The sequence below is a fragment of the Pholcus phalangioides genome, unplaced genomic scaffold (assembly GCF_987345545.1).
Source record: "Pholcus phalangioides strain wild (caught in Gottingen) unplaced genomic scaffold, Ppha-v1.0 ptg000017l_1, whole genome shotgun sequence".
In the NCBI taxonomy this organism is placed as follows: Eukaryota; Metazoa; Arthropoda; class Arachnida; order Araneae; family Pholcidae; genus Pholcus; species Pholcus phalangioides.
In genome coordinates this window covers 54,345,858-54,360,526 of record NW_028301610.1, presented here as the reverse complement: position 1 = coordinate 54,360,526, position 14,669 = coordinate 54,345,858, and the positions used below count along the sequence as shown (strand labels likewise).

Genomic DNA, 14,669 nt, shown 5'->3' with positions numbered 1-14,669 from the left:
ATTTACAAAAAATGTGTGAAATAAAAAATAAATAAACAATTTTCAAAGGTTCAAGAGCCCCTCGGGCAGGACCTTTATAAAATTATTGAATTTGAAAGTTGTGGGGGCGACGAAATAATGTTTGCCCCAGGCTGCAAAAATCATAGTTACGTTCCCCCCCCCCCTTCCCACCTTAAAGTTTTCTTCCCATCTGGTTGGGTGTTTCGAAGATGAGAAACGAAACTAAAATTCAATAAAAAGCTGGTGCAGGGGGGGGGGGCTATAAGTTGCTTACGAGACTCATTCATAAGAAAAATATCGCTCACAAATGAAAAATAATTTCTTCAACTGAAAATTGGTATGTTTTTTTTCAAGTTTTCTCATTTTTCAATTTTTAACACACTTGTGTATGTATATTTTGTGTTTTTAACTCATTTGTTATTTCATATTTTTATTTTGTCATTTTTGCTGTTTGACTTCCAAAGCTTGTTTCTCGCAAAAATGTCGGGGTAATTTTTTGCCTATTAGGCTTACCATCATTAGAAACATTTTTGCAGTTTGGAGCAATGTGGGGGGTTCCCCCTTGAGAACGACCTCCTCATTGATCCATTTTCTTCCTTTTTACTATTTTTCAATAACTTCTCATCTTTCACGTTTTCATAATATATATATATATAGGCGAATTCCGAAAAAAAAGCCATGCCAATTTGTGTGAAGAACACAAACACGCACACGAATGGGCAGCCCGATGTATTGGAAATGTTTCCCTGAGGAGGCGTGAGAACTTTCTAAAAGTACGTAGCGGGGGGGGGGGGGACCGAAATGGGACAAAATGTCTGAAATAAAGGGGAAAAGATGGCCTATCCATATATTGTTCTACCACTTTGGTCCCCCTCCAAACGAAATTTCTGGAAACGGGGCTGCCGCCATCTATGCTTAGACCGGTCATTGTATCCTTCATCAAGGCTCAACTTGTATCAGACGGTATATTGGACAGTATTTCTTGGTAAGTACTATAGCTCATTAACAGTTTCTTTAATTTTGGGGGCATTTCGCGAGTACGTTAAAAGCTTATACAGATATTCTTGAGGCCAAAAGCTTTTATGACAAACATTGTTTGGAACAAGAATTGTTATCGAAATCCAAAGTACAGTAAGACCTCGATTATCTGATGCTGGATTATCCGGAGTTCGAAAATTACAAAACTACGGAAGGTGAAACTATGGAACTATGGAAAGAGAGCCGAGCATGAAATTATTGCTCAGACAACTCAAGTAGTTGGGGTAATATTATTCGGTGATGGTGATTAGAAAAATGAGAACAGAATATTATTATTGAAGTTATTATTATGAATATATTATTATGATTAGTTAGATCAGTGTTTTCCAAAGTGGGCAATATGTTCCTTCAGGGGGGGCAATGGGAGAAAATTTTTTCACTAAATATCAACTCTCTGAAGTGCAAATTCATCCAAGATGAAGTCACATTTCTTAGCCACAGGATGTCGTTAAAAGGGATTTCTCCACTTCAAGACAAAGTGAAGGCGATAGAAGATTTTCCAAGACCAGCAACTATCGAAGAACTGCGACGTTTTCTAGGAATGTGGAATTTTTATCGAAGATTCCTTCCTGGGTTAGCTGAAACACAAGCTCCACTGTGTTTATATCTTCAGAACAAAGTGAGAAACAATGCAAAGATTGAGTGGACTGAAACATCAAATCAAGCTTTCGTAGATTGCATGCAAAAACTCGTTTCTGCAACTCTTCTTGATTTTCCACATCCATCAGCCTAACTATCTATCATGGTAGATGCATCCAACACAGCAATTGGTGCCTACCTACAACAGCTTATCAACTTGCACTGGCAGCATCTCACTTTCTACTCCAGGAAGCTTACCAAATCTAAGATGAATTATTACGACAAAGAGCTATTAGCAGCGTAGGCAACAGTGAAGCAGTTTCAACACATGATCGAAGGAAAACATTTCAACCTTTACACCTATCATAGGCCCCTGATGTTTGTGTTTCATCAAAAGCCTCACAAGACATCTCTCAGACAAACACGACATCTTGACTTCATCGGACAACATACCACAGATATATGACACGTATCAGGCGTACAGAACCAGGTCTCTGATGCTCTTTCTAGAATACAAGCTATTACATACCCTCCATCAATGGACTATTCCAAGATCGCAGAAACTGAAGAGACCGACAGCAAACTTGACTCTCTCAAGCGTTCCTCCTCATTAAAACTCAACATCTGCAATTTAGTTGGGGTAGACCAGTGGTCGGGAAACCGTGGCTCGCAAGCCACGTGCGGCTTTTTCGCAAAATACCAAGTGAGGGCGCACAAAAATTCCAGATTTTTACAAAATCATGTTTAGACACGCATTTTGGCCATTTTGTTCTCGCTTCCTCCCCTCCCAATTGAGTCATCTTCTTCACAGGTTTTTGCCAAAAAAAGAGAGAGCCTAACGCTGCTGTCACGTGACACTTCTGCGACCGATCAAAACTGGATTTTGGGTCGAAAATGGGAGGTTCTAGAAAAAGTTGTGTTGAAAACGAGGCTTTTTTCCTAAGATACTCGGGGTAGATAGACGCAAAAGACGAGTCTCCTCTTAGAATATGGGGGGGGGAATGCAATGTTTTTCGTACTAAGGAACGTCAATCTTTACCCTGCCAGATCATAGAAGACGATGCTCCTGGGCCAGCACTTCTCATGACGGCTCTCCCGAGGCCTCATCTCTCCATCCAACATCGGTCATCGCTGCTGAAGCAATCCACCAGGGGCGACCATCTGAAGACAATGCTCTTGGGGCCTCTGCCCCACATGCCGGCCCGCCTTGGGCTTTCATCGACAACGTCCTCTGGCTAACATCTATTCGGACGAGCATACAGTGAGCCTGTCTTCCCACACATTCCCCAGAGAAGGGAACCATCTATCCGTAAGACAACGAGTAAAATAATAACTTAATAAACTTTAAGTAAAGTTTATTAAGTTAATTTTAGAGAGCGTTGTGGAATGAAAGAAGATGTAGTGTTGAGGATCGAAAAAGATATGTTGAGATAGTTTGGATATATAGAGAGGATGAACGAAAGGAGATAGACGAAACAAGTATACAAGATGAGTGTGGGTGGGAGAGTTGGAAGGGGTCGACTTCAGCGAACATACCTCAATCAGATGGAGGACATTTTTAGTAAAGGCCAGCTGAAGAATACCTTAATTAGGTTATTAACAATGTTATAGTTATATATAACCCACATAGTTTAAGTTTAAAAAATTTAGATGTATTTTGAAGTGTTTTTTTAACATGCTTAACTATAAAGGCTTAACTATATTTACCAAAACAGTGTTAAATTTTTTTGTATTTTATTTTTTTGCTCTCATAACAAATTCCAATCGTTGTACTATTGATATTTAGCTCTGTTTGCTGACCACTGGTGTAGACAAACCACTCTGGTATGACACATCTTCCAATCGAGTACATCCGTATATACAGAATACTCGTTGAAAGTTTCAATGTTCTTCACAATCTATGTCACCTAAGCATCAAAGCCACAACACATCTTGTCTGCGATAGCTTGCTTTGTATGGCCTTCAATTCAAAAAGACTGCACCACCTGGACTCGATGTTGTGTGCCTTGCGAAAAGTCAAAGGTGCACAAACATACTGTTTCCGCTGCAGGAAAAATAGAAATGCCAGACACTCGTTTCAAGCACGTCCACATCGATATCATCAGTCCACTTCTGTCATTCCAAGGTTATATGTATTTCCACACCTGCATCAATACATTCAGCCATTGGATTGAAGTCTTACCGATGCCGGATATGACAGCAGCCACTATTGCTTCAACATTTTATTCTGGTTGGATCAGTCATTCCGGAACCCTCAGAGAAAATAACGGACCAAGGTCGACAATGCGAAAGCTTCATCTTTCACGAACTCACCAAACTCCTTGGCGTTCAGCATATCAGGACGACACCTTATTATCCTCAAGCTAATGGAATGATTAAAAAGAGTTTATTGACAATTAAAAGCAGCTCTGATAGCTAGGTCGAACATGAACTGGATGAACACACTTCCAACAGTCTTGTTAGGTCTACGATCTTGCTACAAAGAAGATCTCAAAGCCACACCAGTGCAACTCCTATATGGCACAGAGTTCTGATTGCTTGGCGATATGATTACCAACAGTAGCAACAACATACTGTGTCCCACAGAATTTGTATCCATCCTAAGGGACCAGGTGCAGCAACTACAACCAACTCCTGCAATGAGGCACAGTGAAAATAAACTCTACATTCATTCGGAACTGAAGAACACCACCCACATCTTTTTGCGGTCAGACACAGTGAAACGATCGCTTGTCCCCACTTACAATGAACCGTACAAAGTGCTAAAATAGAGTGAGAAGACATTTTCCCTTCTCATAAAAGGAGAACCATCCATGGTTTCTGTAGACAGGTTAAAACCTGCCTTTCTGTTCACCGAAAGTGTGCCCCATCCACACAACAAAAAGACAGATGTATCCATTCCAAAGACTTCCATCATCATTCCGAAATGCATCCTAAAAAAGACACCAACAATTTTTTGGAAAAACCGACTATGTTCATCGAAGCACATGACTTTTCAAAATAAATTTCTCCCTCTCCCTTTGTTCTACGTGCTTTAGGCTACAAGGGGGGGGGAGGTATTGTAGTGTGACACGCATGATGGCGCTGTCGTATATCCTAGCTTGTATACTCATTATTCTATTTCTGCTGGTGGGTTGGCATACTCATCGAGGCACGTGTCTGTCTCTCTCCATGCATTGGCCACATTTTTCTCTACCAACATTCCTGTTTGTATTATGTAAATATATTATTTGTTGTAAATAAAGTGTAAATTATATAATATATAAATCTCATTTCATGGATCAACTAAACATAATTGTCAACTACTATGGAATTTCCGTAGTTTCGGTGAATTTCTACCATTGAATATTGAAAATTGTGAAAGACTATGTTCCATTATTGTAACAAGTACAAAATGATATCATGCAAAGACTGAATTTCCAAAGGATGCATATCAAGCCAAGAATAAATATCAAATTAATAGCAAATCAACTAATTGACATAAAAGTGTGGTTTACACTAGATAACTTATCATGGCTTAGAGTTATTTTTCATAAATAAAAGAAAGTTCAAATTTCACACACAGGTGGTGCTGTAAAATGAAAAACTTGACATTTTATATTTATTTATCAAAAAATAACTCTAAGAATTACACCCTGTGGCCAAAAAATTAGGAACACTCTGCTACTCATCTCTAATATCGTATGAACCACCTCTAGCTGTTGATGACAGCAGATATTTTTCTACAAGAAAATAGGTATGGACTCTACAAGTTGCTGAAACAGTTGAGGAGGAATATTAGCCCGTGCTAGCGAAATGGCTGCTCTGAATTCCTTCAGATTAGAAGGTGGTGTTTCTGAGCTTTCAACAGACCTTTCAACCTTGTCCCACAAAGGCTCAGTTGAGTTGAGATCAGGTGACTGAGGGGGCATTGAAGCAATTGAAACTCTGAATTATGTTCAGACCTGCCAACTCTCCGGATTTAGGCAAGAGACTCCGGATTTTTCATCCTTCCTCCTGCTCTCTGGATTTTGGCAGAAAATTAGATTTTACGCAAGCTTTCACGTTGTTGTGACGTCAATGACTGCAGTCGTTGTTAGCGAAAACACCCATAGAGGACATCTCTTTTCATTTCCATCGAGCAGCCTCTGAAAAAAGTCTTGGTGACCACATTTCAGCGACTGGCAAAGACGTGACTTTGTTTATGTAGAGTTTATCGGCAATCATTTATCATCGTTATTGCATTCCATTAACAGCCTTGCGGTAAAAGCAAGTTTTTTCGTCAGCAGCTTTGTATTTTGAAGTTTTTTAAATTATTTCCTCTGATTAAATATGTCTTCAGAAAGAAAATATTAAACTTTAAGCTATATAAAGCTAAATATAAAGCTTTTAAGAGTTCATATACCCAAGATTATCAATCACTGATAGCATCCATGAAAGGAAACCTTTATGTGCTATGAACAGTATGTACATGTGATTTCTCTATTCTGTATGGAAAGAACTGACATGAAATTATATTTTGCTCAGGGGCAATGCAGAACCTTCCTTGGGGGGATGGAACTTTTTCTTAATTGATTAAAAAAAATTTGTGAATTTTTTTTGATCGAGTCTATGAGTGCCCCGTTGGGTACCCACTCAGATGAATCTCCTGATTTCTGAATTCCAAAAGTTAGCATGTCTGCATGTTCCTCAAACCAATCTGAGATAATTTCAGCCCTGTGGGGATGTGCAATGTCCTGCTGGAAATGGCCACCACCATCAGGAAATATCATGGCCATAAATGGGTGCACATGGTCAGCAACAATGTGGATGTAGGCGCTGGCATTTCCAATGGAAATAAGGACCAAGAGTATACCAGGAAAATGCTCCCCAGAACTGTGATTCTGCCAACAGATATGCTTTGTGATGATCTTGAGTTGTATTGCACTGCAATTTGTTGCCTTGTAGCTCTTCTTTTGCTGCACACAATGCGTGTCAGTTGCCTGGCACCACTTTTGTTCACAAGTGATTTCCGCTCACTAATCCGCTTTCCACTGAAAGTTTTTTATCTTCGCTGCCATTCTTTGAAGACTGAAGATACTGCTATACAAGGAAAGCCAAAAATGTTAGTGGCTTCAGAGATACTGGAACCGCCCCTTCTGACGGCCACAATCATGCCGCTTTCAAAGTCACTCTTGTTTTTGCCATGAAAGGGCAACATTGAATGGTGTGTGGGACTAGGAGGAAGCTTTTTATCAGCGAATCCAGTTTATTATGTCAGCACACGTGTTGCACGGACGAGTCAAAGTTCGAATGAGGGGTGTTCCCACTTTTTTGGTCACTGAGTGTATATAAAATTTATTTTCTGTGTGTGTCTCTTCGTATGCTCTCTACAAAAATCTACAATTTCATACCAATCGTTGCCAAATTTTGTATGTGTACCAAACAGGCCCCAACTTAAATAAGGGCTACTTTATCAGAGTTAGATTTGACCTGAAGGGTCAAAAAACTGTTCAACAACAATGACTTTTGTAATGTCTACTTTGGTTAGCTTGGTTTCCAAACAATGATTTGTCACTTTTTTAATGCTCCCAGTAGCCTATATGAAGAAAATACGGGCATTATGGCTTAGTCAGAACCTTTCATACTCTTTCTCCTCAATCCAGATTTTGCAAACGCCAACCTAAAAAAATGGATGTGTCAGTCATGTGTAACAATCACACATAGATATTTATAAGTATCATATATCCCATTATGGCTCTTGCCATTACAAAAAGATTGTATCAAATTCTGCAATATCAGAGGTCTGCAGAAATCACTCTAGTGATACGTCAAAAATCAGTTTGGTTTTTGAATATCAATGGTTGATTTCTTTTCAAAAAGATATTTCAGGTCTTAGCTGAGTTCGGATATTGCATTTCATTGAACGATTTTTGCAGGTCATTATGTTGGATAAAAATTGACATAGGACGAATAGGAAAAATTCGGGACTTATCGTATTGGTCATTATAATGGAATAGTAGAAATAATGCTTGGTGGTGTAATAACAAGAGTTGACATACATTTTTATGACGAGTTTCAAAGAACTATACAACTTTTAAGGGTTTTGTGTGTATAGTATCATTAAATATTTTTTTATCTTGGTTCTGTTGTTACTTTACCATTTGTATTTGATGATGCAATTTTTTTTTCTTCTAGCTGTCGATTAAGAAAGAAAAACTGGAAGAATCCAGGTATTGTGTTTCTTGATCATCAGCAATTTGGAAAAGACATACCTATAAACACTAGAAGCTCAAGCTGGGAGATTTTCCTTGAAGTTTTAGAAGGTGTGTGCACACATATAAAAGTTGATTGCTCAATAGAAAATCTAAGTGTTGATAATCTAAGTAAAACATTAAGCATGTTTTTATTACCCTTGTTTTTGCACAATAAAAAGAATGATAAAGGCAAGTTACGAGTAAGAATTGCTAATTCCTAATGTGTTTTGACTCTTTATGGGCTGCCGTCTTCCGAGAATATGTATATACAGTTAACACTCTGTTTACAAAACTTAATTTGTTCCTGAACTCTGTTCATAAACCAAAATATTTCCATTACTACTGTTTTCAATAGCAACTCGGTAATATTTTTCAAATTTAACAATTGGAAACATTTAACATTGCATTCCGGGTAATATTGACAGAGCTGAGGATACAGGCATGCCAAAATATTTTAGACCTGTGGGTGTTCAGCTTTAGCATTATTTGAGGTATTTAGATTTGTGAATGAATTATGGGGTGTTTATCCCATCCTGTATGGCATTTTTGACAATGAATACCCACAGCCCTGGGCTCATGCGAGACTGCTGGAGATAGCCATCCACAGCTACCCAGCTTTGACATGACAGCAAAAAACAAGCATCTACAGCTCTTGGATAAAATGTGACTATTAAGGACAAGCATCCACAGCTCCCTGGCTCGAACATCACTGTTTATGACAAGCACCCACAGCCTCAGCTTTGATTCTAATCCCCCAGGTTTGTATGCCACGGCTCTCCAGCTGAGCTGCCCTTAGGGGTGTCTGACAGGTGTGGTCACACACTGGGCTCCATACTTACAACAGTAAAAGTGAAAAAAAATATGTATATATATATGCGGACCTCGCAGCACTCCTATTTTCTCAACTTTTTAGAAATGTCCTCCTATTTTCCTACTTTCGCCGCAATCATCCTTTTTTACCGCAATTCTCTCCTACTATTCCTATTTTATCCCTCCCTCCCTTTTGTTTACAGCCAAAATCTCACTACGAAAATTCAGAGAAACCGTAAAATGTCACTGCTTTCCCTCCCTTTTTGACATGTTTTATTCGCATCACAACTCGCTACTAAAAAAGAAGAAAGAAAAAAAATTTCAGTTCCATTGAAGAGGGGAGGACGACAAGCTTATCTTTTCGCCACCGCGCTGTCAAAGTGCTAAAAACTCTGTGGGGAAAGCGAATCTGTTTCGTAGATGGGTTGCCATAAATAAGAAGGCAAAAAAAGGCGGGAAGAACAGGCTCTATCCATCCGCACACAAGATTCCATGACAGACTATAGGTTTCTCTCTCCTGGGATCCTGTAACGAGCGTTCATCCCTGAAGCCGGGTTTTCCTAGGAGTAGGCTTTTTGCGCCGCGTGAACCAAACTGGATCATTTCGCGTCGGCAGAAATGTGTTACATAATCACGTGTTTTCCAAGCGTGGCGCATCAGCTCAGGATGGCTATATAGGATATGACCCTGACGTCAGCTATTCTATTGGCTTTATGCTCCAGTTTGAAGGGAAGGGAAATAGAACAACACGAAAATAAAAAAAAAGATCGCTGAAACGCGCGACACACACACGACGCTTAACTCCTCCAGAAGCAGTCCACCAATCACGCCCGACATTAAGCGCTGTCGTGAGCCGTATTGCGCTCTGTAGGAAAACAGTCGTACTGCTTTTCTTATTGGTGAATGGATGGCGTGTCGCGCTGGGTGATTCACGTTGCGCGCAGCACAGAAAAGCTGCTTCTAGGAAAACCCGGCTTTAAGTGACAGAGCCCGAGCCATGTCTGGTTTTACAGGAGGGGGGGGGGAGACGGAACCCACATTTTTTTAACCTTCAGAAAATAACTTTCGGATATCTTTATGTTAGGGGTTATTCAAGTATTACATCAGCATCGATGGGGGATTTCCGATTTGTTGACTTTTGATGACGGAGGGGGAAGGGTTTGGGATGATACTTACATCATCTACCACCCTTTATAAAAATATGAAATATTCTTAATGCCGTCTTACTCGGTGCACGAAAAACGAATAAAACTTTTCACTAGTTTGTGGGTACCTGAACTAACATTCTCCCTATTGAGTCCCCTACAAAGCCACTTTAGTGGTCTCTAAATACTTTGCGATCCAAGTGATCTGGAAATGTGTTGCGGGCCGCTTAAGTGCTCTGGACCTGTGCTGCACGTCATACAAGTGATTATGCCGCAGATCACTTAAGTAATCTGGGAATGTGCCGCGTATAACTTAGTGATGTAGAACCGCACTGGTGGCTGCACCAATGCTTTAAAATTGTGTATCGCTTAAATGGTCTGGAATTGTGTGACGGATTACTTAAGTGGTCTGTAAATGTGCCTCTTGGTTCATTTTTACAAAATTAGGTTTGAGAAGGACATACCACATCATAACCCCAGGGCCACATTTGGTCCGCACAGGCCAAATGTTTACCACTGGTCAAGGATTACCAAGGGCTCAGAGGTAGGGTTGCAATGAATTTCTTGAGCAATTTTGAGTTCTTAGCCTTCAAATAGCATTGAAATTGACAGAAATTGATTATAATAACATATAAAGATATTTTCTTTCAAAATTTTAATTCTTTAAAAAAAAATTTTTTGCATTAAAAAATGAATTTTTGATGGTGTGTGGGGGGACCACGAGCACCTAACCCAGATTCCATCCCCCCCCCCATACGTCTCTGATCCCACTAATATGCATTAGGAGGAAGGGGACAGCGCTGACAAAATTTTGGTTATGGGGGGGGGGGTCAGAGTTTTGCTGACTTTTTCTGACAAGAGGGGGTCAAAAATGGCTAAAAATTTGTTGACATACTTGAACGACCCCTTATTTTAAAGCATATATGTGCATGTGCTCAACCCATGGCCTAAATGTGGCCTACCTCAAGTGGCCCTGGTACAATTACAAATTAATTAAGTGGCTCGTGGCACATTTCCAGATCACTCAAGTGGCTTGCTGTGAATTCTTACTTCAATTGAGGAGCCAGAGGCAAATATCCCAATCACTCAAGTGCCCACTGCACATTCCCAGATTGCTTGAATGATCCGCGGCACATTCACAGATCATACAAATAACTTCTAGATCACTTAATCAAGTGGCCCGTGACACGTTTTCAAATCAATGAAGTGGCCTGCGGCATGTTTTCAAATCAATAAAGTGGCCCCACACTCTTCAAAAGATTGAGTTGAGTTAAAATGCGCGGCGAGTCATTTAGATGGTCTGAAAGTGTGCCGCGGGCTGCTTGAGTCATCAGGAAATGCACCACAAGTCACTTGAATGATCTGAAAGTGTATAGCGGGCCACTTTAGTGATCTGTAAATGTGTCAAGAGCGCCACTAAAATCTATATATATAAAAATGAATGCATGTTTGTCCTTTAAGCATTACTACACCATTCATCCGATCGCCATGAAATTTTGGGAAGTTGTTGAAGGTTTGAACCGCAAAGGTTTCCGGCATAGTTTTTTTTTTCCTTTCCTTCATTTCCTTGAATTTCCTTTCTTCTGAGATCGCAGCAACGCGCGACGGGTAAGCTAGTAATCTACACTCATGTCCATAAATTAAGGATAATTCAGAATCACACGGAAATCGAAATCTAAAGTAAAAATTTCAGCTGTAGAAGTATCACACACATCTGCAAGAATGATATGCAAATTTCAGGTAGCGACCAGATGATGCCGATAGTACGTCACAATGACGAGAGTGTTAGAGGGGGGGGTATATAAGGAATGGTGGCAAAGGTAGTGAAATTGTTCACAAGAGTTCTGTAAGGCGCTGAGTGCCGTAAGCGAATAGTTATGACACAGAGGATGCATGTGGATGATTTTTTACGTGGTAGAATTATCGACTGCCTGGAATGTGGGCGTACTCAGATGGAAGTATTCGAGGAACTCGGAATTGCCGAAAGTGTCATCTCTAGGCTTTGGCAACGATTCCAAGATAACGGAAATGTCAGTAGACGTTACAGTACAGGTCGCCCCCGAGTTACAATGCCGAATGAAGACCGGTATTTGGCAGTAACTGCCAAAAGAATCAGACGGAGCACAGCATTCAACCTGTCTCGTCAGTTATCTGCAGCCACGGGTACCACAGTTTCAAGGCAAACCGTGTACAGACGTTTGGGAGATATTGGTCTATATGCTCGCAGGCCTGTCAGATGTGTTCCGCTCACGGCAACTCACTGTCGGCAGCGCTTAGCCTGGAGTAGAGAACATGCAATGTGGACATCGTCACAGTGGGCTTGTGTGATGTTTTCCGACGAGTCCAGGTTTAGCTTGCAGTCTGATTCACGTTGGACTTTCATATGGAGAACGCCAGGTACCCGTTACCACCAAGACAACATCATTGAACGACACCGTTACGGTGGTGCAGCATTGCTCGTTTGGGGTGGAATTATACTGGGTTACAGAACAGATCTGCTTGTTCAAACCGGAACCATGAAAGCCCAAATTTATCGGGACATCATTCTGTAACAACATGTACGTTTGTTTAGGGGTGCCATGGACGCAGAATTTGTGTTTATGGATGACAACGCCTGTCTTCACCGAGCAAACATCGTAAACGAATGCCTTGAATCTGAGGATATAACCCGTATGGAATGGCCAGCATTCTCACCTGACTTGAATCCGATAGTGCATGTGTGGGACATGCTTGCCCGACGATTTGCAGCCTGTCAACCACCTCCTACATGTGTACCGGAACTTGGAGAGCATTGCTTGCTGAGTGGAGTGATCTTACCCAAGATCAGATAGATAAGTGGATACTCAGCATGCCTAGGCGTTGTACGGACTGTATTTCATCGCATGGGAGACATACAATGTATTAACCATCATGCCAACCATGTAATAGTAAGTTTTTGTTAAGGAGATATTTTTTACAATTGCTCCAGGGAGCAAAAATCGTAGTTTTTATGAATGGTATCATACATACACCATCGTTTTTGTTCTTTATCTTTTGTTTAATAAATGGGCTTTATGAGTAAGTAATGTTTGTTTTGTTTCTGAACCTTTATTTGCCGGAGCTGGCATTATCCTTAATTTATGGACATGAGTGTATAAAAAATTCATTTTGCTACTTGAAGTGTTAATGTAACGCAGCCTATTAGGTGATCTGTGTGCTGCGAGCTACTGAAGTGATTTCAAAGCATGCAGAAGGCCACTCAAATGATCAAATGTGCCTCCAGCCACTTAAAGTATAATCTGCAACTGAACTACATGCCACTTAACACTAGAACCGCAGCACTTTCGGTATGCCTAAAACCGCTTTGAAAAAACAGTGTTTCATAGCGAAAACAGGATATTTATTTTTGGTTTCTGGGTTTCTCTCTACTCTTAATCAATGTTGTTTAATTGTGTATTCATAATGGAAAATTATATTTGTTTATGAATATAAAATGGGCTTCAAAATTAGCTAAAAAAATGGTGTGATTCAGTAAAACTAAGATTTAGTATACATTATTTACTCTCTTCAGTCCAAAAAGATTTTTCAGTAATCCCATAATATGACAAAGATGTAAAATAAGCCTGTCAAATTGAGCATGAAAAAGTCTATAATATGATTCTGTCAAATAAGTATTGATTTTTTACTGATAGTTAAATTTATGAGGAAATTATTGAGCAATTTTTTTTTTCAATATTCTTGCATATTCATCGCATGTTGAAGTTGCACAACTCATGCAAAAATTAACAGTTTTGTTTCCACATTTTTATGTTACTTGACATATCAGACCCGTTTATTTTTATTTATTACTATTATTATTATTATTTTGATCGCTCACGAACAGATACATGATTAAGAGAGCATGAACGTTTCCTTTTGCTCAAGTTCAACGTGTATGATGAACGCAGCTTTTCAATAAGATTTTAGAGGACCCACTTTCAAAAAATAGTTCTTTCTGTACTGCTCTATAAAAAATACAGGAATATTTTTATAGTTAGATCCAGGATGTTATAGAACGTCTGTGATGCTGAATATTTTCTTGGCATTTGATCGCTACAACTACGATCGTTACACTTTGTTGAATTGTAGTGTGAAATATAAGTTTAGTAGTTTCTGTGTGTGTGTGAGGAAGCTTTTTTGGGGCTAACTACTTCCAATATCGACTGCCAGATAAAGCGTGCTGAGTAATGAAAAAATTATATCGTTCTTTCCTTGATAAATTGCCATTGTGACATCATTGTTCCATACAACTGTAGTTTCACTGTCTTTATTGTGTGAGATAATATTGCTCTTCGATTTCGTCTCATTGTCTCTACTAAGCTCGTATTTCTTGGCTTGTAGCATTTGAGCCAGCTTCAGTGTAGTGAAAAGCTATGTTAGTTGGGGCATTTCTGCCCTTGTTCTAAAACGGCTTGATCAGTTGCATCACTACGTGCTCTGAAAGAGATTCGTTGGACCCTGATACTTCCTAAGGTTTCGAAATCCGTGCAAAACATCTTTGGCGCAATCCAGAAGTTTACTCTTTTTCTGTGTCATCGTTTGCCTACAGAAATTTCAACTACACGTTTTTTCTAGAGTAAACGTTTTTACTCTCCCAAAATCTTCATTGAGTCCTGTCAGAATTCCAGGTATTCAAGTTTACAAAGGAAAAAAATATTTAGCTCTACTTGTGCCATTAACCCATTGAAAAAAAGATAATCTGCTCTGACAGTGAATTGGCCTTGACCTTTGAAGACCTTCATCCTTCACTATCTTCATTTACAAAAAATTTTAAAAAGGTTACCACTTCCAAGAAAATTCTGCACCCCTTTTTCCCTATAGAGTAGTACGTTGGGTCAAAATGACCCAAACCGCGATTCTAGGT

At 39.7% G+C, this 14,669-nt stretch overlaps 1 protein-coding gene across 1 annotated transcript in view; it reads left to right on the top strand.

Moving 5' to 3' along the window:
• Positions 1-14,669, top strand: part of Usp47 (ubiquitin specific protease 47) — a 507,668-nt gene that overhangs the window by 453,804 nt on the left and 39,195 nt on the right. Inside the window, exon 30 of the mRNA XM_089246367.1 lies at positions 7,774-7,901. Within this exon, the coding sequence (XP_089102493.1) occupies positions 7,774-7,901 (128 nt within the window). The remainder of the gene's footprint in view (positions 1-7,773; positions 7,902-14,669) is intronic.